The sequence below is a fragment of the Stegastes partitus genome, unplaced genomic scaffold (genome assembly GCF_000690725.1).
Source record: "Stegastes partitus isolate 25-593 unplaced genomic scaffold, Stegastes_partitus-1.0.2 Scaffold1583, whole genome shotgun sequence".
Lineage (NCBI taxonomy): Eukaryota > Metazoa > Chordata > Actinopteri > Pomacentridae > Stegastes > Stegastes partitus.
The window spans coordinates 58,648-82,054 of record NW_007579314.1 but is presented as its reverse complement, the minus strand read 5'-3'; the positions used below and the strand labels follow the sequence as shown (position 1 = coordinate 82,054).

At 43.7% G+C, this 23,407-nt stretch overlaps 1 protein-coding gene across 1 annotated transcript in view; it reads left to right on the top strand.

Moving 5' to 3' along the window:
• Positions 1 to 23,407, top strand: part of macf1a (microtubule actin crosslinking factor 1a) — a gene marked incomplete at its 5' end in the record, with an annotated part of 131,116 nt that overhangs the window by 69,721 nt on the left and 37,988 nt on the right. The window contains 3 exons of the mRNA XM_008300748.1: positions 20,783 to 20,944; positions 21,453 to 21,623; positions 23,231 to 23,397. Coding sequence (XP_008298970.1) covers positions 20,783 to 20,944; positions 21,453 to 21,623; positions 23,231 to 23,397 — 500 coding nt within the window. The remainder of the gene's footprint in view (positions 1 to 20,782; positions 20,945 to 21,452; positions 21,624 to 23,230; positions 23,398 to 23,407) is intronic.

Genomic DNA, 23,407 nt, shown 5'->3' with positions numbered 1-23,407 from the left:
AGAGAGAGAGAGAGAGAGAGAGGCAAAAGAGGGAGATTTTTTTAGCAGCTGCAAACCATTTCAGCTGTGTAGTGGCCTGAGAACAGAGACTGGGAGAGAAAAGGGAAGAGAAGGAAAAGCCCACAAAGAGAGAAAGGAAAAAGGAGAGGAGGAACTGGGATTGCGTGGCACTTTGTTTCATTCTCAGCAACGGAGCCGGAGAGAAGAGAAGACTGTGAGGAAGCAGCGAGAAGAGCGAAGGCAGCGTGTCCTGGGATTGTCTGCTGCTAAAGAGGGGGAAGACCCTGCAAAGCAAAGCAAAGCTTGGACTGGAGCTGCGAGGGCTGTCTGGGACTTTGCCCTCTGGATACAGTCCCACGACTCTGCCTGCCTGCCTGGCTGGTCCAGGATCCAGCCCTCCAGCTCCCCCTCTCTCTTTTTTTTTTTTTTTTATCTATCTTACCCCCTGATGCCCTCTTTCGCTCCAGCCTCACCCCCTTCAGTCCACTGTAGCACCTCTACCCCGGAGCTGTGGATGATCTGAGGCTGAGGGATGGATAAAAGGAAGGAGCTGAGGCAGTGATGGGGATTTCTGAACGCAGAAACGCTCTTTTCTCTTTGTTCCGGATTTTCTTAAAATACTGGGTGATTGATTTTCTTTGACCAGTCATGATGAGACGTCTTGGTGTGTCTTGCATGCACAAAAACACTGATTCTTTGTGATGAAAGTGGCGGATAGAAGAAGAAGAAAAAGCTGCTTGAACACTCACCGGACCACAAAGTGGCAGTGACTTTGGTAAAGGAATTTCTATTTTCATATTTCTCTTGAGTTGCCTCAAAAAGCTCTGAAGGAGGTTTTTTTTTTTAAATCTTTCATTTACCGGATTATTTCTTTTATGCAAGAAACATTTTGGAACAAAGGACGATAAAAGTGAAACAAACCCGTGGAGTATTGTACTTTGCTATTCATTGCACCCCACGCAGCCTTTCTTTTATATAACACAGAGTGGGTTTTCTCACCTTAAAAGGAGACTTTTACACTTCCCTGCCTGCCTCTCACTGCTGAAGTTGTCCAAACCCTCTCTGGCTTTTCCTGTTGTGCCACAGTGAAGACGGGAGACCAGGAAGGAGGGAAGGAAGAAGCTTTTTGGGGGGTGGGGGGTGGGGGGGGTTAAAAAAAAGAGGAGGAATGAGTGGCCGTGCATGCTCTTGGATATGAAGCAGAATCCGGCGTTTCTGACAGCAAAACAAAGGGATGTTATCTGCTCGGCGCTCGCCTCACCTTGGACTTCTCACCCGGGGAGATGATGACTGTTCCTTTCCCTTCCTCCCTGCGCTCAGCCCTCCACCTCTCTCATTCCTAACAGCTTTTCAAACAAACAGAGCTGGTGATTAATATGGTGCCGAGGGGGAGGGCTGTCTCTCTCGTTCCCTCGCCGATGCCGCACAGCATCTCAGAAAGACCAAGGAAATGCTCAACTGTTGAGGTGACATAGGCAAGGACGTAGGAATGCGAAAGATGCTGTGGATGACGAGATTTAAAATATTTTTTTTTTTTAGAATGTGAAACCTGAAGGATTCGTTAAACGCAGCCACATGGACTGTCTAATTTCGTGGATTATTAAATTGGGGACAGTTCAAGGTAAAGGACTTCACTTTCCCCTCTTTTTTATGTACTGTTTCATGATTCATTTCTTCAAGTGCCGAGCCGTACCTGCTCCTTAAATTACTAATACGACAGGGTCTCTGAGAAGGACAGAATGGGGAAGCCCCTGAGCCGTCCAGACTGCTTGAGGCAGAACCCTCGCTGCCTTGGAAAAGGTGACGAGGACGAGGCTTACATAGAGGACTGCTACGTCCCACAGCGGTCCATCTACGACACCATGCGCATCAATGAACAGATTGACCAAGGGACCAAACTGTGTCAACCCTCCAGGAGTACATTAGGTTCTGGTGGGGAGGTGCGAGGAGAAGGAAGTACGTTATCTAGCAATGGCACCATAGGAGCAGATCTCGGTGGTGTTTTTGTCTCCAGGTGTGCAGACAACGCAGGTGGAGTGAAGAAACTAGACGAGAGGGTGATCTTTGATGCCTTAAAGCTAACTAGTGATCCTCAGATTATGTCCCCACCGGTTCTAGGTTCAGGTTTGCCCATTGCACCATCCTCGTCTGGGGGTGGCGGCGTGGCTGCGGTGGCCAAGAGGCGGCATCAAGGCAGCGACAAGAAGGACAATCCGAACCGGCGATCTTGGAAAGCCTTTATGCCGCCAAGTTATCCCGAGTTTGCAGAAAGACTTGAGGCCTCGTCTGCTGATGGAGCAGAGAAGCGTTCGTCGGGGGCAGGGATTCCTCTGTCTCCCCTGCAGCCCATTTCTTCTCACCTGCCTCCAACCACCCCTACCTCCTCCACGCCTTCCTTACCTCCGTACACGCCCTCGCCTTTATCGTCTGCGCCCCACACTCCCCCCGTGTCCACCTCGCCTTCGTTGACGCCCACAGTTAGCCCCGTGCCTCCTCTCCTGCAGCATCCCCTCAGCAGGCAAAAGCAGCTTCACCCTTTGCTGCAGAAGCAACAGAAGCAAAATCACGCGGCGCCGTCGCCTTCGAAGGAGCCGCCGCCGACTCAAACGCCCCAAGTTTCTGGAAACACACCGCAGCAAAGCCCCGCTGTGTCCCGACAAGTAGACAGAAGAAGACAGGAGCACAGACGGACCACCAGCTCCTCTAAAGCTGGAATTAGACTGATCCCAGAGGAGCCCCTCGAGTCGGTTAAGACCTCAGATTCAGAGAGGGATTCTCCTCTTTTGGACCAGGACCAGGGCGATAACACCCCTCTCATCCCCCCAAAGCCAGTCTTCTGCCCCCCTACCAAGGCCCGCACCTGGCCTCGCAGTATAACAACAGGGAAAAGGACTCAGATAGGCCTGAGACACAACCTACCTGTACTCCCCCCTTTGCCTCCCCTGCTGGGTGAGGATAACACAGATGAAGAGTCACTTTATCTCCTGGACCCCCCCTCTCCATTCCTGAAGGAGGAAGAGGGGCTGGTGTACGGAGGCCTGCCTCTGTCCCCCTGCCTCAGCCAGGAGGGAGGCGACGAGGGGCTGCTGGGATGGGGAGCTCAGGGCGGCGAGCTCAGGGAACGCACTGCATCTGAGCTCAAATTTGAGGAGGACGAGCGCCGGATACTTGAGGAGCTCGAAGCCGACGAGCAGCAGGACGAGTGCATGAACGTAATTGAGGAGGAGGAGGAGGCTTGGAAAATGGAGAGGGACAAGGCAGAGGAGGAGAGAGCTCAGAGAGAGGAACGAGAGTGGGAGGCAGTTCTTAAATTAGAAAACAGGGAGATAATTGACCAGTCTTGGCACAGGGAAACACTGGAATCAGAAGGATGGGATTTAACAGGCTCCACTGGACACTGGCCTTTATTGACTCCACCTACAGGGTTTGGAGGCCCCGGGGCCCACAGTGCCTCACCGTGTCCCAGCTCAGGGGCCGAATCAGATGACCTCTTCCTGGAGCTGGAGAGGCAGTGTGAGGAGGATGAAGGAGAGGAGGGAGTGGAGATGAGTGTAGACCCTGAACCTCTTGATCCCTACAACCTTCCTTGTTTGGAGGAAGAGGAAGAGGAGCGAGAGGAGGAAGCAAGGACTGTCTGGGTAGATACTGAAGGGACTCTTCCTCTAGATGCAGTTAACCAAGCAGAGCCAGGTGATGCTGCACCTGGATTAGAGAAAACTACCAAACACTCTGAGCACATAGAAGAAATTAAAAACTTGATGAAAGCACAAGACCATGAGAAGGAGCATGGTTTCATAGATGAAGAAAGTGACATTGACTGTACTGTGGAGGATAAAACAGAGGTGGAGGAGGAGGAGGAGGAGATGAGCTGCCCAACAGACTCAGCTCTTGGTCAGCAGCTGGAGTCCGACTCCAGTGGGATCCACATGTCTCAGCCAGACAGAACCGCTGTCAGTATCATCACTCCGACCGAATGTGAGCAGGAGAAACCGGCACATACTGAAACAGATCTGGACAGTGGGGCGTCATCGGAGCGTGATGAAGAGGATTATGAAGCCTCCTCTCCGTCTCGTAGCCCTCTGAACCCGTACGCTGAGAAGGAGGAGGAGGTGGAGGAGGAGGAGGAGCAGGATGAAGGGAAGCTGAGGGAGGAAGAGGAGCTAGGAACAGAGTGGGATGTATATGACCAATCTGAGCCAAGTTTGGACAGCAGCGAGGGAGTTCTCATGGACCAGTCCCAGGAGCCTGTGAACACGGCTGAAAAAGAAGTCGACAATGAATGTACACCGGATGTTGACATTCAAACTCCCGGTCAAGAGGATCCAGTCCCCTCAGACTTTAGCAAGCCTACCGTGGAAATAACTTGTGACACAGAAGGGACATCCGACTCTGTTGTCCCCACAGACATGGCTTCAGGATTGGATCTGCCTGAACAAGCCCCTGATGTGGAAACTTCAGTCGAAGTGACAGCTAGCACCCCCAAATCAGACTCTCTGCACATACACCCACCTCCCTCTTTACCTCACTCACCCTCTAAATCTGACTCCTGTGGTGCAGGTTTAGACTCTAAAGACTCAGAGGCCTTCGTCATATCAGATAGTTTTGTTTACTTGGCTGTTTCTGCGCCTCCCCAGTACCCCAGTGACTGCCCCCCCTCTCCAGTAGAGGACTTCATTCCTCCCAGTCCCATCCCCAAACCACCCTGCAGCCAAGACCCACATGATGAGGATGAGGAGGAGGAGGAGGCATCCTTCCTCTCTCCTGACAGCTTTGTTTACATGGCAGCACCTGAGCGGCCACAGCCGGGCCCTTCAGATGTTGGTTCCGCCTGTGACGACACTCAGGACTTGGACTCGTATTCTGAGGGGACCCAGTCGGGGATGGACGGGGTGGAGTTTGTTCTGGGCTCCATGACAGGGGACAGTGACTGGGAGTCCGATGGATCTGCACTGGACTTTCCTCCGCTCATGTCCACAGATCAGGCCTGGGATCAGCTCGAACCGGGCCTGCTGCAGAACCTGTTCACACAGACAGAGCCTCCCCACACACAAACCTGTGGGCCACTGGAAGACGAGCTCCAAACAGGGGCCACGGCTTCTCCAACAGACCTCCACTTAGAACCAGAACCGAGCTCTAAAGCAGAGAATGAAACAACTTCTTTACCATGTTTCGACACTGACACACAGTCAGAGGTAGGCTTGTTTGATCATTTTTATCATCTACTTCCATGAGCTTCATATCAGTGTTTTCAGTCAGTGCATCTGTTTTCTGATTGTCTTGTTTTTATTTATATTTGGCTTAAGTAAAAGCACTAAAACAGATTGATTTGCAGCAGGCATGATGCAAGATTGCAGTGTCCATAAATACAGCGCTAAATAAATAAGAAAGCATTAAATTGAACCACAAAGATCCTGCTTTATTGATCTGTTTGGACTAATAGGAGAGGCTTGCGAGCCGAAGAGAAAAAATCTGTTTTTAGCAGGGGATGCATTCGATGTGGACATGTGAGCACACACAGGCATAGCATGGAAAAAGAATTGGGTCAGGTAGCTGAGAGTTGAGAATAACTGATGTAGACACAGCATGGAAAATGACTGTGGGGGGGTGAAGTTATGTAGACGCCATAATTAGCTAGTTGTGTTTCAGTAGTAGGGCTTTAAATTATTGCAATATGATGCTAGAAGGAGAAGGAGGAGGAGGAGGAGGGGGTTTGCTACTCATGGGAAACTACCCTCAGGGTTTCTCGGTATGTGTATGCGTGCATATGTCGTGTGTTTGGGTGGGGGTCAGTGCTAAGCTACAGTGCATGCACATATTTGTGATTGATCACCTGTTTATTTGTGCAAAGCCAGAGGAACAGAGTGTACCTGCAGCCAACGTACAGCCTCGAGTGCAGAATTTCAGACATTTACAACGGGGGGCTATTGTTGTGTTAATGCTGATTGTGTATTCAGTAAGACGGCTGTGTTTCCTTGCAAAGTCGCTGGACACGCCTCGCTGCGTGTGCACATGAAGCTGCTACAAGCCCAAGTTTTCCATGTTGTTTAAATCATTTGTGAAAAAAAAGGTGCTGGAGGAGGTGGTTTGTTTGTCTATGGAGCAAAACTTCTGGTTGACTTGACTGTTGATTTGTAATCAGTGTCAAGGTATACACAGAGTCACTGCTGTGTACAGACGTGAAATGGATGGTATATAAATGCTGCGAGATTAGCTCGGCATGAAGCTGACAGCAGAGGACTGTCAGTGACTGTGTCAGACTGGTCTCTCTGCACTCATCTGCATTCAGCGCTGGGCCCGTTTGTTTGCGTAGTGTCACTCCTCTCATATCTACCTCTGAAGTGTGTGTGGGCTGCATGTGAAGGTGTGTGTGCATGTCTTTGTGACAGCGTGTTTGACAGCCTGTTGTGCTTTCTAGGTGTCAGTGTCTGGCCCAGATTTGCTTGATATGAACCCTGTTTTTGTCGGTCACGGACTCTGGATTTGCTCGTTTTTGTTACAGAGTTGACGGTGAATTTCCTCTTTGTAAAGAGTGCTGTGGTTCTGATAATGAACTCTTGCAAAATCTGTCTGGATTTGGGGGGAAAGAGTTTCAGAAAGAGGAAGGTTTTTAAAGGAAATTAGGACTAATTAGGGCTGTCATTCGTCAGACACCCCTTTGAGCAGACTTTTGTCTGCATCGATTCTGCTCTGTGTGTGTTTGCTGGTGAGAAAACATGAAATTATTGTCTTTTTTTTTTTTAAATTTGAGGTACAATTTACCACCAAAATCTAACCTGTCCTGCTTTCTTTTTCACTGTTTTTTAAAATCCCCTTTTTATCACTGGAAAGAACAACCTTCTAGCAGCACAACACCTAAAAATTCACAGAGTTTTGGATTCTGCAGGACGACAGGCGTGCTTGTTTATTTCTGTGAATTATCCTTTGTAATGACAGTGCTCTCCTTCCTGCATGCAAATGTTCCACCAAAGCAACTCCACCGTCACTACTTTGCAGTGACACCACCACTGCATGCTCGGCTTGAAACCCGAGCAGTTTATGGTTGCTTTTTCCTCGCTGTGGGCTCATTTTTTACTGCGATGTAAAGTCCTGCACATCTACGGAAACAGAAGAATCGTGGCTAGAAGACAAGAGAACCTTTCTGTGTCGTCAATCACAAAAAAGTAAAAACCAGTTACATTTTTTTCATTACAGATTTTCCAGAAATTAGAAAAGACCTGGAATTAATATGTTCTATGTACTTACAAGTGCTACTAATACTGAGGAAATGGTGGCTCCACTTACTGTAGCTATTTTGCTACTTATAATGTTAATTTGTCTCCATACTTGTCCTCTCTCTGCTCTGTATAAACACAGCTTTCAGTTCAGCCACAAAGTCAGAATTTTCCTCACATGACTGTCAGTCACAGCCCAATCAGTCACGGCTCTTTAGTCGTGCCGAGGAGCAGAGACTTTTTTGTCTTTTGGAGAATCTGGTTTATATTTAGCCAATTTTTAAAAGAGACAGCAGCAGTATGAAGTGATTTTGATGAAATATTAAAAGTTTCAGCTTTAATTTGGTTTAGTTTTCCGACAAAACTGAAAGATGCTCGTGACGAGGTGACCGACAGCCGGAAAAATCCAATGATTCTTCCCGTTTTTACAGTTTCTTGCTTTGATACATGGTGTAGGTTTGACGAATTTTAAAAGAATAACAAGCCTTTCAAACCTGCTGATGGATTCTGGGTTAAATAAGGGTTAAATAAATAACAAGACAAGACAAAGCATTTTTCTTCCCTATAGCAGAACGATCATGAGGAGCAGTCAGACAGTTCTCCAGCACTGACGCAGTGATGTGGATGTACGTTTGGCTTTGCAAGATGAAATATTTTGTGAGTGACACAGTGACCCCATTCCATACTGTTGGTGGAGCCTTCATGTAAAACAGCGCTGAACAATTATTTAATTTTAAATTGATATTATGTTTGAAGCAATGCTTAGCAAACCACAACGGCTGCAATGAGTTTAAACTGTTGCACAACTGTTGCGCCGCCCTTCTCTTGTGACAGTCGCACTTTTGATGGTGTTTCATCACGTTTCAGTCTGTCAATCTGTGTATAATCTAGCTATAGTTTCCCCATATCATTGAGCTCTAATGTAAAGCAGAGAAAGTTAAATATTTTCCGTAGGTGAGCACCAAGTAGAAGCAGTGTGTGCTTCAGGTGGACCCTGATGTGGCTGATCTCATGCTGACGATGCAATCTGCTGCTCGTGTTTTATCACATTATAGTTTCCATCAGACGCAAGTTGCCTACTCAGTCGCGTCAGCAACAGCTCGTTTACTCTGCCCTGCGTGGGTTTACGAGTGCATTTGATTGTGTGTGTGTTTATGAGAGCGTGTGCGGTGCTTTGTTTGGGATGAGACTGGTTTTTCGCGTCTGTACGTGCTATCGGTCCACGTCTGTTTGTTCTCCCGGCAGTTACGGCCTCTCTGGCCTCAGTTTAATGCAATCAGATGTCGCGTCCACTCCGTCTGAGATGTAAAACAGGAGAATTACTGTGCAGTGAGCTGGAGTGCAGATAACCTGAAACAACTTCGGGCTGGATTCAGGGAAATAAGGCTTTTAAAGGTCAAAGAGAGGAACGTTTTCTCAAGGAAAATGGCAACAATTAGGACTGCAACTCATTAGGCTGAATGCATTATTAATATACATACAAGTACTCCAATGATTCAGGGGAACTTCTTGAACCATTTATTTAAATGAATGGTGACAAGATTAAAGAGATAAATATATAGATAAATCCTTATAAGTTGCAAACATTATTTTGATGGGTTGTGTTGACATTATTTTGCATCAACCTAATATTTTGTGTAATTTAAACTCTAACTTCTGCATCAGTTTATTTAAAACTAAACTCAAGTTGAGATAACTTCATAAAAAAATCAACTTGAACATGTATGTTTTCTTCACCTTGATTTCAAGTCCCCTCCTCTATCTGAGCATACATGGACAGTTTCAGATGGTTCAGACTAGAAATTGTTTGCAGCCTGATTGCAGAGGAAAAAATCATAAAGGTTGTTGTAGAAGTTGTCATAACTAAAAAAAAAACACTAATGCAAACTGCTGCATACATTTTTTTCAAACTCAAAGATTACTTTTGTAGAGTTTCCTCGTGTGTGTTTTGTGTTGTGAAGAGAAATTGTGTTTTGATTCTGTAGCATGACGTAAAGGCAGCTACCAGTTACACCCTTATGTGACCTTTTGTGGGTCAGATAGTGAAGAGTTCATCAAGTCTCTTCACAGAAAAGCAAACTTGTGTGTTTTTTTTTCTTTTTTTTTATAACACTTTGAAAGGTTTTGTTCCTAAATGAGATCAACGACTTTAGTGCGTCGCTCTCGTTCTCTGAGAAAATGATTTGAATGTCATTGTAGTGATTCTCAGCCTCGGTATGCATATCAGTAACACCCTGTTGCCACAGAAACACTGGCTCCTTTATGTCGTGTTTTATAGTAATGAATGATGGCTGCTGGTTGGGAAACTCTCTGGTTGGTGCTCACATTTCTGGAAGGTGACACATGCAGTTCTGTTGAAATCTTCTTCATTCAGTTTGGCTTTTCTGTTCTCCTCAACTGACTTCCACTCTGTCCGTCCCACACCTCCCTGTCCTCCCCCTCAGCTCCTCCATGCTTGGATGGTGTTGTAGCTGAGATAAGGAGGTGAGAGGTAAATACTGTGGCTCTGTGAGAAGGGAGCTGCCTCTGCCAACATGGTTACACAAACACTGTGTTAACGTCGTCTGGGGAATATAAACTTAGATATCAGATTAGAGCGTGGCAGAGCGAACACTGGTTTGTTTCTGACTCGCCTCTGCTCTTTGCTTCCTTCTCGGCTTCTTTCTTTACTTACTGCACTCGTGTTTTTCGCACGTCTCCTTTCTCCTGTCTTGCAAAAACCAAAGCACACACTAAAACAAACAGCAGGCAATTTTCACGTTGAGCCGCTGATAGAATTTAATTGAAAGGGGATGATGTGACAAACCCGGGGAGGACAGACACTCTGACGGAGACACAAAAAGAGTTGTGACAGGCGACGGGGTGGTTGGGCGGAGAAGCTATTGTGTTCACAGGGAAACACCTTTTAGTGCAACATGAGGCCTCGGTATAAAAGAGCTACGCTGGCAGGCAGACGCAAGCAGAAGGTCTTTGGATTAGCATGGAGCTCGTTGTAAAGCACAGTGTGTATGTGAGTCCCACAGACAGACAGACAGACAGATGGACTAGCTTTGCATGCTGTTTGGGAACATACAGTACAGACAGACTGACCAACAACAGCCGATGCACGGATTGACAGGCTGGAAATTCTGAAAGGAAGCTGCATTTGTTGTCTTCAGTCACTGTCTGCGGCGTGAAAGTCCTGCATCCAAATTGCCTTCTTCAGTATTTTTTGCTGGGAGATGTTGCACACGTCAAACGAAATCACACAACTTGACCTTTCTAACCATGCTAGTTGCTTGTTTGTGTGACAAAGTGTTGAAGAGAAAAAAGCACATTTGAATTTAGACCAAACATTTACAACCTGCATTCAGCTCCAAGTTCATCTTCCCATCCATTACTCATGATCTCACCAGTGCATAAATATGTTAATATTGTGATATGTTAATGTATGCTGAGCAATCTTTAGATAGATATTAGCATATCTGTGCAATTCTGTGTTGACATCATCAAAGAGCTGAGCTGTAGTTTTGTAATTGGGCTTTTTGGATTCATATTTGTACATGCCGAAGTAATAACGCTATGAAAACAGATCAAACTTTTGCAAACTAATATCTTTACTAATTTCTTCTCTCATTTTAAACTCCTGCTTCTCGGTTGAATAAGTCCCCATCATTTCAGAATAATTATAATATAATCATATCAGAATAAACTGCAGAAGTCCCCTCTTCTAATGATATTAGTTGTTTCTCTGAGTTGGATTTAAAATTGCACCAGATTTATGCATCATCTCCACCATAGTTCTGACCCTACTTCCCAATTTGTATTAAAAAAAGAAACACAAAATAATTAATTTGCTTTTCAGTGTAATGATTGTGGTGAATCATCAATGCATGAGTAAACAGTGGTGATCCCGGTCTGTGGGTGGCCGCCAGTCGATGCTTGTTTCAGGTTGGGGTGCAAACGTTGTCCTGATTTGCCACTTTTGCAAGTAGTCCAGTTCTTAAACCAGACTCCAAACCCTTTACCAGTCATGTCTGCTGGCAGTGTTTAATGACGAGAGACATGTAAAAACATAACAGTTTTGTAATACAAAATGTTTTTTCCTTGATTTAAATGCTAATATAAATTATCTGCAGGTATTATCATAAGAAATGATGGAAGAGCTCGATAGCCTCAACTGCTCTGAAGAAAACAAGATCCAGCACGTATGACTAACCCTTATAATGACCAAGATAAAGAGCTTAAAAGTAAAAGTGGGGAATTTACCCTGAAAATAGCCTGAAGCTCACAGGGTTAAATGGTCTTATTCTAGGCTCATTAAAGTATTAATACACATAAAGTCTTTTTTTGTGAAGCCGTGACAAACGTTTGAAGTGGCACAGAGCAGCCTAAACAGATCTGGGTTTTGTAACCATTAATATTTCATTTCTGGTTTTGTGTTTTGATGTTTCACATTTACATTTCAGAAGTGGTGTTTCACTGGATGGAAGCTGCTGTTGTCAGCTTAACGTTTTAATGTTGAAATAACTTGAAATAAACTGTGAGGCAGCATTAATGAACAGGTGCGGCGTGACTGTGGGTCACTGATGTCTGCACATATCCCATTTTAAGTCCAAATGATTTCCAAAACAGGATGGGAACAAATGATCCACGGGAGACAGATGTTAAAGCAGAGAGAACCAGGTGGCCTCGGGTCTGCAGCTCATACATTTGTGTTTTGATTGATGTGATAATTCTGGTTCTGAACATCCGCCTGCGGGATAAAACCTGCGAGAGACGGAGAAGGGAGGCGTTCAGGTCCACAGAGAAACATGAAAGCAAAAGCAGGAAGACATTGATCTCCCACTGGACCTGAATGTAGCTGCGTTCAAAACGTAGAAACGACATCAAATATTTGAGACATCTTTCAGTGATTTTACATATTTTCTCTTCCTGTGCCTGCTGCTGCATCACTCCACCTCTCTCTGTGATTTCAACAAAGCTCTTAAAAACAGCAGAGCAGTAAAAATCCTGCGAGATTCTTCAAGAGGAACCTTAAACTGTATTGCTCTCTCATTCTCTGTCTCGCAGGGAGTTGATTAGCAGCACACAAAAAAAAAAAATCCCACAAATATGCAAAGAACAGTAATCCTCTGAATGTGAACGTTGAAAAGAGCGCGTCCAGAAAAGAGAAAAATAATTGCTGAAGTGATAATGGAGGGGAAGAAAGGAGTACAGTGAGGTTTTGGCCGACATGTTTTGAATGCAGCTCACATTTGCATGAGATTTGTGTGTGTTTGTTGATGTTCAAATTAGGGCACCAGTGTCAGATGGGATTTATTAACCTATTAACCCCTTTCATCCCGGTGTGAGACATTTGCTCAGACCTCGGTTTAAAACAAAGCCTCGCTGGCAATATTATTTTCTCCCTCTGACGTTAGTTTGGAAACAGATTTCTTCCCCTTCCTTCCTCCCCTCACTCCTCGTTCCATTAGAAGAGAAAGGAGCGAGCGAGGAAGGACAAGGGTTGAAAGGCAGGAAAGGGGTGAGCGGCGAGGTACAGGAAGAGAGGGACGAGGGTGAGGGAGGGAGAGAAAGGAAGGCAAGTGCTGTTAAAGGCTGCCATGTTGCTGTCAGGAGACATTCATGCTGCACTGTTCAGTTTTTCCTCCTGGTTTTCTGTTTGTTTCTGACATTCAGTTCTAATAGAAGCTTGTCGTTCCTTTCTTCTTCTGCTTGTCTGGTTTCAATCAACTCCCTGCTTTTTTCACCTCACCAGCAGCAGGTTTTAAAGGAAGGTTCTCTTTTTTTAAAAATGTCCAAATTATTTTTCAGAGGAAAAACAGAAAGAATTGATGGCTTTATTAACTCTAAGACCATCCTCGAACATATCCAGCGCTCTGCAGAGAAAATTCACCTAAAATAAGCCCAAAATTGCAATATTATGTCAAAAATCTTTCAAAAATAAACCATTTGCACCCAGATCCTGTAAAAACACAAGAAAAATTCTGTGCAACTGAGAAGTCTGAGTGACTCCAGTGACAAAAACTGAGTGAATGTTTAGCTGAGCTGCAGGCCGTGTTTACGTAGTTGAATCATAAAATAAATGCAGCACAGCTCAAAGACAATGAACAGAGGAGCATGTTGTTGGACGATACATTCAGCATGGTGACACATCTCTCTCGTGTGGAAAAGTGCTTGTAGGGGTTGTAAAAATGTAAATAGGCCCAGTCAGACAGTTTCTATAGCATGTGGATCCCATTTTTTCCTGTTTGTTAACACTAGTAATGTTGTACATGTTGATTCCAGGTTTTTTTCTTTCTTTTTGGTGGAACAAATAATATGAATCCAGCTTTTATGTTGCCCTTTTTCATGATTGCTGCATCATAACTTTGTCTCCTCCTTCTAGTCGTGGTTGTGCTGTTTCCATTGAGGTGCAGGACTTTATGTTGCAGTGAAAAATGAGGAAAATGTGACAGCAGCAGAAAAGTAAAGAAATTGCTTGGGGTTCAGGAGGTTGAAGGGGATGTTTCTGACTTGACAAGTAGCTCTCATGGAGGAGACGGATGACGTAGTTGTTGGAAATCAGTTATGAGGGGAGACGGAAGATGAGAACATCTCTAAAGCCGTGATAACAAGTTTGAAAACTGCGTAGCTGAGCAACATCGTGCATGATCCTCAGCATATTCCCTTTTTTTTTTTTCTCTCTTTTCTCTTATATTCCTCACAATAGCAGTCAATAAAAAGCTGCAGCGTTTCCTTGTGCTTTCATTCCTGATTCTCTGTGTGTATACATGAAGAACAAACACACTCCTCATCTGCCCTCATCATGAAATTGATTGTCTTTGAGTGATGTTTTGGACACAAGCCCCAGCTATTCCTCTCTCCAGTCTTGTTACCTTATCTAGACATCGAGCATCTGTTGAGGCACAATATACACCAAAGACACAGCTTAGTTTGGAAATAAGGACCTTTATGTAGCATTTATGTAGCTCTTTTTTAAATCAAGAATACTTATGAGACTAATAGAATCACGTGTTAAACCAACCCCAGAGTTGCTCCAACTACATGCTTGTTGTTAAACAGCGTCACAGTGTGTGACCTGATTCGCTACCGGCCATAAAACCGTTGGTATGCGGCGAGATCCTGTGGTCTTCACTCTGCTGCTCAGAGATCCCGACGACATATTTTCTCAATCAGATTCCGGCTGTAAATAATTAGAACCGCATTTTACACGTGGGGTTTCTGATTCGTCTGATTTCAAGTCAGTGTGGCTCAGTAGGAAAAATGTGAGGTCACATTCTTAAATTGTGATCAAACCGCTCCCACACAGCCCTGATGAATCAGACGAGCCGAGTGTTAAGCTTGGAATAAATATTAGTTTAAGGATGTTTGTCAGCCTTAACTTTGATTTGTTGTTTATTTAGGTTCTTTGATTCAGTTTATGAAGTTTTTTTTTTAGCCATGTTGACATGTTCAGACGGTGTTTTTTAGTCGACACATCATGAGTAAAATAAGCAGTCGATGGCGTGACTTAAGCATTTCCTCAAAACTGTCACTTAAAAACAGAGATTGACAGTTTTACGGTTTCATATGTAACAAAGCTAAAACACGAGTCCTTTTAACTTGCAGTGGGAAACTTTTTGGATCATTATTCTTCTTCATCTTTGGTTTTAACTCACAGTGTAAAATGTACAGTGTTGCAGTAAACTTAGATAAAAAAAAATATATATATATGTAATGTTTAATGAACAACCAGAGATGGGCTTTAATGTCATGGAGAAAAAGCTGCCTATGAAATGTGCTCCACTGGTTCAAGAACACGACTGTTAAATACTAACTCAGCTTCACTTCAAGGATGGAGCCAGCGTTCAGTAAGGATGAAAAATAGTAAAAGTCACGCTTTATTTATTAATGCGAGTCCTCAGTGTTGGTCTGACTGTGATAATAGTGGATTTTTGTATTTAAAATCAGACTTTGTGGACTGTAAACCAATACTATCCTTTAGTAAGACTTCAATCATCTTTTCATCTTCACCAAATGTGTGATAAGTTTCTGCTCATTTTTTTCATCTCTACTTCAAGCAGACATTTCCATCTACTGTTTGCATTCATTTTCTTTATTTATTGTTCTGCTCACATGTTTTTGTGAGGCATCAAAGATGTGAAATGTGAGATAGTTATACAAGATTTTTTTAATTCCTGAAAGCTGTATCTGTTTGTAACACATATTCTTTCCTGCCTTTTAAACTGTTGGCTTTCTAAAATCCCCTCTCCAGTCATTGATTAGGACTCATCTCAGTGTCTCAAATTCTTATTTTGTTTCGTATTTTGAAGTTTTTTGGCATGAATTATGGAGTAATTATAGGAAGGACAGTGATACAGGAAGCCCCACAGTGCAAGCTGAAACTCCAGAGGTCTCAATGTGTGTTTTTGAGATTGTCATTGGTGGAAATGCAGCTTCTAGCATGTAAAAAAAAAACAAAAACACTCGAAACACTTGATGTTCTTCACAGACCTGTCATGGCGAACAGTATTCAACCCTTCCAGTTTTACTCAGATCTACTTTCATCCCGGCGTTTTTATCGCCTGTCCACACCAAACTGTGGCTGAAGTGACGAAGCCAGTGTGGGTTTGCAGTCCAGATGGAGAGATTTGAGTAGGAAGAAGGGAAGGACGGGAGAAACGAGGAGGCAGCTGTGGTCGAAAAGGAAAGGGGGAACAAGAAGAAGAGTAGGAGTAGGAGCAGCAGGGACAGGATGACAAGTTTGCTGGTGATAGTGGAGTTAGCTGAGTTAAGAGTGTGCTGGCTGAGGTGGGGAAGAATGACAAGTATGTGGGACATTTTCCAGAGCTGTGGTTTGGTGGATTCAGAAAGAGAGCAGAGAGGGCGGCTGAAATAGAAAGAAACAGAGAGAAAACACAGACAGAAGAGGACCGAAACGTAGCCTACAACACATTTATATACATGCCGGTTCTATGCGGGGATGATGAATGGTTGTACTTTCCCTGTTTTCTTTGCCTTTTCTGCCCCCCTCGCTCCCAGACACAGCAGGATAAGCAGAGGGTGGGGCAGGTCAGGCTGCAGTCATTGTTGTTCTGGCCGACAGACTTCCTGCTCCGACGCCCATCTCTGCAACACAGCTGCATCCAAAGTGGACGCAAACTGCTCACTCATGTTTAATCGTGCGCGCAGATTCATACCTGTACAGCTCTGCTTTACAACCGCATAATTACGCCGCACTTCTGCATCACATAAGTACACGCTGGAGCTGCTGGCACGCAGAGTCTGTAGTTTGATGCCGTATTTAAACCAGATGAGCAGAAACCTGTAAATCCTTTGATTATGACCCACTGCCGAGACTCCTCAACAGCTTCCACTCGATCCACAAGAGCAGGTCCGTCCTCAACACGTCATAAATCCAAGTGTGAGGCTGTGAAAGCTTTAAAAAGGCAACTATGTTCTGAATAGTAATGAAGGAAAGACGCTCAGATTTCGGTTTTCATGTGTTCGAAATCTCGCAGAAATTCCACAAACACATTTCAGCTTCACAATATGCACTCAGCTATAACCTTAAGATCAGCTATGCCTATCTTGACCTCAGTTTTGGTCAATTCTTGTTATAAAAACGTCCAAGTATTAGGTTTAACTTTCTAAAATGTGTGGAAAGTCTAACTGGTCATTATATGTCAGTTTCACGGTCTTAGATTTTCAAGGTTTTGTTTAAAACACATGCTTTTGTCCCACCAATAGAAAAAAGAAAGAAGTGGTAAATGGTTTTGAAAAACACCGGGTCTTTTTGTACCCTCAGAATATAAATTATAAGCTCAACATCCACTGAATCCGTTGTGGAAAATGCAATTAGGCCCATATATGTTTCATTATAGTTTCTCACACTTCCACCAGGAATTGAAGCAGAAAAGACACAAATTGGTGCATAAAAGTGATTCATGGAACACTGTACTCCCTGAGAATTAGGAGAGCCTCAAGGAACTCTGGGAATGTTTAAGGAACACTGTTTGCTTGTCGGGTTCCTGAGGGAACCTTTAACAGCTCAGAGAAGAGGTTGTCTGCATCGCTATATTTCAACATGTAGTATGTTTGGTTCATTTTATTACAGAATGAAGCGACTGACAGTGTTGTGCTTTATTTTATTTATTTATTTTAATATAGAACTGATTTTTAAATCTCAATATTTGCAGAACCCGTTTGTATTCTGAGGACAAACTCACTGTTGCTGTTTTGACAGGGATTGTCTTTTTAAAACCGTCTTTATCTGAGTGTATCCCAGGTCAGGCTTCATTTTTCCATGAATTATGAAACATACTGAGGAGCTATTTTAGGCTATATTTTGTTTTACATTAAATTATTGAGCTCCTTTTAACAATATTGAAGATTTTAATGCAAGTTTTAGAGACTGGTTTTGTGTATTTGGGCAAAATGGGATCTTGTGTGACTTTCTAACAACAAATTTGTGTGCAAATGACTCGGCACAATTATATCCATGTATTTTCCATTAATATTAGAATTGAAGCCTGGTGCTTAAAATTTGTGTTGTTTTTTTTATGTTTTCACCATAAATTGATCCAGAAGTGGCACAAAACAGTGCCTAATTTTTTGCCTGAATGTAAATAAAGTCTCTCCATTTTATTGAGGAACATCTACAGTATTGTCTTAATATTTTTCTTACTTTTGGAGCGAAGAGATGAACTAAATGGTGTTAAATAAGACTATAAAATGGAACACCAAACCCCACAGAATAGTTCTTTGAATAACTTTTCTGTTAAGTTTGTGGAGTAACCTCTGCTGCAGGAGTTCCCCGGGAAACAGATCCTCACCCTCGTCGTGTAACATGAACACATCTTTAACATTTCATAGTGAAAACAGAGAAGGATTCATTTATTTTCCGATGTTTTCTCTTGTATTTGAAACAATTACATGCAGCAGATTATTAGTTTAGTATTCCATGACTGTGGGAGCTTTCTGGCGTCTTCTTCCAGGCTGTAGTGGTATTTCACAGAAACCCCAAACCTTCATTTTCACATTTTCCCCCTCACTCTCTTTAACTGCTCCCCCTCCTTCAGTGTTGTCTCACCAGCGATGTTCCCGCAGGCCTCGGCTTCACCTCAGTCTGCAGTGTGTGTGCGTCCTGGATGTGCACATGCAGTTCATTGTGTATGTGCGTGTCTCTTTGTGTGGCCGTCGGGGTTTGGCTGCTGCAGCATCACAAACCACCATCAGACCTAATTCAGCCTCTGTGGGCCTTTTCTAAATGTCAGGACTCCTCAGACGCTTTACTGACAGCGACCCCCCGCCCCGCCGAGCTTCTCCCACGGACCAGAGACGGCCTAATGGGAAGCTCTCCTTTGTGGTGGTTTCCAGTGTTCCCGCTGGTCAGGGACTTGGTGGAATACCGTGAAATTGCGAAGCTTGTTTTGTGGATTTGGCAAACTGTTGATTACAGCATGATGGTTTACAGGAATTTAGTAGGATGCTGTTTCTTTTCTGACATTTCATTGCATTAGCTGTTGGTTTAGGGTTGTTTTTCTTCACGGTGAGACCAACTGCAGTCACTGTTTATCCCTTCAGAAATCAACACCAGCAAACCAAACAAATGTTATAGGTCAGGGAGGCATTCCAAATCGTGAAATGTAAACCTGAAACTGTAAAAAGAGAAAAAATCATGTAGAAATCACACAGTTTTGTTGTGGGGAGGGCAGAGTGGAGCTGTGTTGGGTCAGGGCTGCAATAAATTCTTATTTTTATTGTGAAGTAATCCCTTAAGTGATCCTGGAATTTGGTGAATATAAAATGCCTGAAAATAGTTTAAAATGCCTGTCACAATTACCATGGGCCAAGTAATGATGTTCAATTGCTTCTTTTGATTGAACACCGTTATGCAAAGCAAATGTGTGAGTTTTATGCTACAAAACTGAGGAAAGCTGCAACCAGTGGATGTGTGCAACTTTTTCATGATAAATTACGAATAAATGAGTGGTTATGGGTTATTAATTAAATAGCTCATTTGCATAAAAATGCAATTCAATCCATGAACTGTATATAAAAGACAGACTTGGCCTCTGGGTCTGAAAAGTAAAGCTTTAAACCTGCATTCTCTCTAATAGCCAGCAGGGGGCGACTCCTCTGGGTGCAATAAGAAGTCTAGTTTTGAGGGAAGAAACTACTTCTCATTTGATTTAGTAGCTCAGTAAACATTTAGGTAATGAGTTTATGGTTTTAATTGCTAGTTTCAGGTCTTCTTCAATACATTGTGATGTTTATTTTGTACTTTACGGTTCTATTCAGAAGAAAACAGACAATAAAGCTGCAATAGGTTCGAGCAGTCACTCCCGTGTCACCATGGGAGCTGGCCAAAATCCAAACTCGGTTCTTTTTTAAAACATAGCTTTCTCTATGCATTTTGGCTTTTTATCCACATAAAAAAAGCAATTTTCAGATGAAGATATTCAGAGACTCTGTTTGCGCTGTTGACTGGTATTGACAGAGTTTTTTTGTGATGAATGTGCCGTTACCTCCTTTGTTGAGGTGATTTTGTGCAATATGGCATAAACAGTGCAGATGCTAATCTTGTTAGCAGGACTTTAAATATGTTTAGACATATATATATAAAGCTGCTCTTCCACTATATTGAGGAACAGAGGCATCACAATGAATATAAATCCTTGTTTTCTCAACACACTGTTGTTGTTAACCTCCCAGAACCAGTAATAGCATGTTCTAGGCTTCTGATTGGAAAACAGGGCTTTAGCATTGGGGTTACTTTACTGCCTGCTGTTCTCATGTGCTCATGACAGCGCTCCATTGTGTTTTTTTGTTTTCATGTGGACAAATATTTTTGATTTTTTAGAAAAAAGGAAGATAAACCACCATTTAAAATATATATATCTGTGTACATGTGGACTAGGGCTACTAGTACTGCTGCTTGTGATAGGCCAGACTTTGACTATGGATTTGGCTGCAGTAGTGGCACAGTTTCGGTCTGAGAGGAGGTGTATTGACTGACCAGGGAAGTCAAGTCTGGTCGTCTTTAGCGTCGGATGGCTGCTTCTATTGTCATCACAAGATGGCTCCAGCTCTGCACTGTGACGCGTATGTGTGAGTAATGTGGTCGGACAGGCGAGGTTGTGTGTGTATTTTTTATAAATGTGTGTTAGTGTGGGTCGGTGGGTGTGAATCTGGGTGTGTGATTAAGTGAAGGTTGTGTGCATACTGTAGAAGTGTGTTAGTGTGTGTCTTGTCGACTCAGCCTTTTCCAGCCAGCCCCTTACTCGTCTAAACCTCTAATCCCCATAATCCCCCCTCTCTCTCCCTCCTTTATTTTCTCCTCACCCCACCCTCGTTTTTCCAGCTCCCTTCCTGTCTCCCACTCCTCTCTTATCTCCACACATCCCTCATTGTGTCTTTTATTCCTTAACATCCAGTCTCCTCAATATGTGGGTTCATAATGTGGAGAATTTCTGACTGCTGAGAGTGACGACTGTGTGTTCAAATAACCACTGTAGACTCCTTTTTTCATTCATTATTGATACTATAAGCCAATAAAACAGTCAGTTAATAGCATCCCTGCCCTTTGTGTCTTCTTCTCGCAGGCCGTGGAGAGAGAGCAGGTAGACAGCATTCAACCAAAGCTGCAGCACGTCAACGCAGTGGGTCAGGGTCTGATCCAGAGCGCCGCCAAACACACCGACACCCAGGCGCTGGAGCACGACCTGGAGACCACCAACCTCCGATGGAACTCACTCAACAAACGGGTACGAGTCTGACAAACCAGGAGAGATTTAAGAACAACATCGGGAGCGAGCAGGTGCATCGGTTCAGACTGTAGCTACCTGCTCCTGATGAAGCTTTTAAAGGTTCTATGTGCAACGTTGAGAACCACTGGATGTCATGAGAGCAACAGCATCTCAGGCCAGAACAAATGGACACACCAGCCACACCTACTCCCTCACTTCACCTCACTTAGAAAGCATTTTCAAACAATCAATCAGTCAAACTTTTTTTAATGTAGCACTCGTCTGACAAATCAAAGTGCTTTACAAATGAACGACAAAACATTAGATGGTTAAAATAGATTTAATTCACACCAAAACAAATGAATATATTTACATATTTGAGACTTCTTTGATATTTCCTGCACTTTACCAAATGCACAAGTATGTGTGTAATGAATACACTGTATCATTCCTTACGCTGGATCAAGAGTTTACAGCATTTTAATTTACTGTCTAACATATACACAACCATGTCTCCCGTCCTCAGGTGGCCGAGCGGATCGCACAGCTGCAGGAGGCCCTGCTGCATTGTGGGAAATTCCAGGATGCTCTGGAGCCTCTGCTCAGCTGGCTGAACGACACGGAGGAGCTGGTGGCCAATCAGAAGCCGCCGTCCGCCGAGTACCGCGTGGTCAAGGCCCAGATCCAGGAGCAAAAGGTAAGAATTGTAATGTTTGTTCAGAAACAGAACCAGGAGATTTACCACGTAAAGCAGTATTATAAGACTTGTTTTTGGTCATTAGAGGTGCAGTGATTAAAGCAGTGATCAGTGATCACAGTCATCTGAACGCTTAGATTCTGCCTCCCACATTCTCCTCTTCTACCTTTGAGCCAGCTGTACTCTACAAATTAAAAAAGATTTTCATTTTTACATTTTCTAGGTTATTTGTTTTTAAATATTAATATGAAAATCCAATCCTCTATCAGACAGGTTTGATTGCAGTATTATTGATATTCAGATGTCCTCAGTGTCCTTCAGTAACAAACAACATCAAATAGATATTTGAATGACAAGCGCACAGCAAACACACAGTCGATGATCCGTCTGCCTGGCATCCACTCGGCCCCAGTTGACTGTCTGCCAGTCAGACTGGCAGAAAAACAGACGCACGCATGCATGGTGGATTTGTATTGTTTTCAGAGACACACTCACACACACACACTTTTCCGTGTTTATCCAACATACATTTCCTGTGTTTGTGCACATAAGAGTGCCGCAGTCTCGGCCAGCGATCAATCACATGTGTTTACATCCGTGACGGAGAGCCGTGTTACCGTTTGGCTCGGAAAGAGAGTAAACTGTAGAGAAGTGCATTCATGGGCTGAGCGGAGCTGTTTAAAGCCGACAGAGGCGCTTTCTGAGCTGGAAGGAAGGAAAATCCACGTATGTTGTTTGCAAAAGTGAAAATATTTGGACTCCAAGTAAATTAAATGAAAGATTGTTCCATATCTGCCTATATTAAAGCAGCACCGACCCCTAGATACCAGCTGACAAAACTCCATCGGTAACAATTTTGTAGATGACTGTCCCCTTGAAAAAAGAAGGGAAGGTTAAAAGTTACGTGCTGATTTTGGTAAAACGGATGAAAATCATGCGTTTTTAAAATTAGGAGAATTCTACAATAAAATCTGTACATTTCATTCCTGACTACATGTTTTCACAGACGTACATCAGTCGAGTTGTTTTTTTCTGAAGCACATCTTCTGACTTGTTTTCGTCTCAAGTGTAAACTCACTGTCCTTCTGCAAACATGGAGGAATGTGTTTCTCAGTTTGGATTTGATAGTGGAACATGTTGACGGGAAGAAAAATACTGTCAGATGGAATTAGGCTGTGTATTCAGGTGCACCTGGACGAACAAATGCAGTCTTGTGCATAAGTCTTAATGCCAGCATCATTATAGCATTCTGTCGCTCTTTTGGACAAGTTCAAGTTACTTTATCGTCATTTTTGAGGGAGGAAGCGGTCTAATATTAGCAGCCAATAGCAGGCTTATGCACACAGCCTGCATTCGGTGACTCAGATTAGCAGTTATTTTCCCATTTACTAACTCTGGACATGTATAAATCCTGGATAGACGGCAGGTGGACAACAGTGATTTTCTCTGCAGTTCTGACTGTCTGTTGTCTTCTGTCCTTTCTGGTGTCTGTTTCAAACCAGGCAGTAATGAAAGTGCAAAGAACAAACAGGATATTTGCTGTGTAGAATTTTGAAACCTCTAAAGAATGAATCGTGCCAATTAATGCGTGCTTTTCTGTCCCTCAGCTGCTCCAGAGATTGTTGGATGACCGCAGGCCGACGGTGGAGATGATCCGGGCCGAAGGAGAGAGAATCGCCACCACGGCAGACACTCAGGACCGAGAGAAGATCCAGACACAGCTGCAGAGTCTAGCAGAGAGATGGACCGACCTGCTGGACAAGGCCGGCGGCAGGTAAAGATTC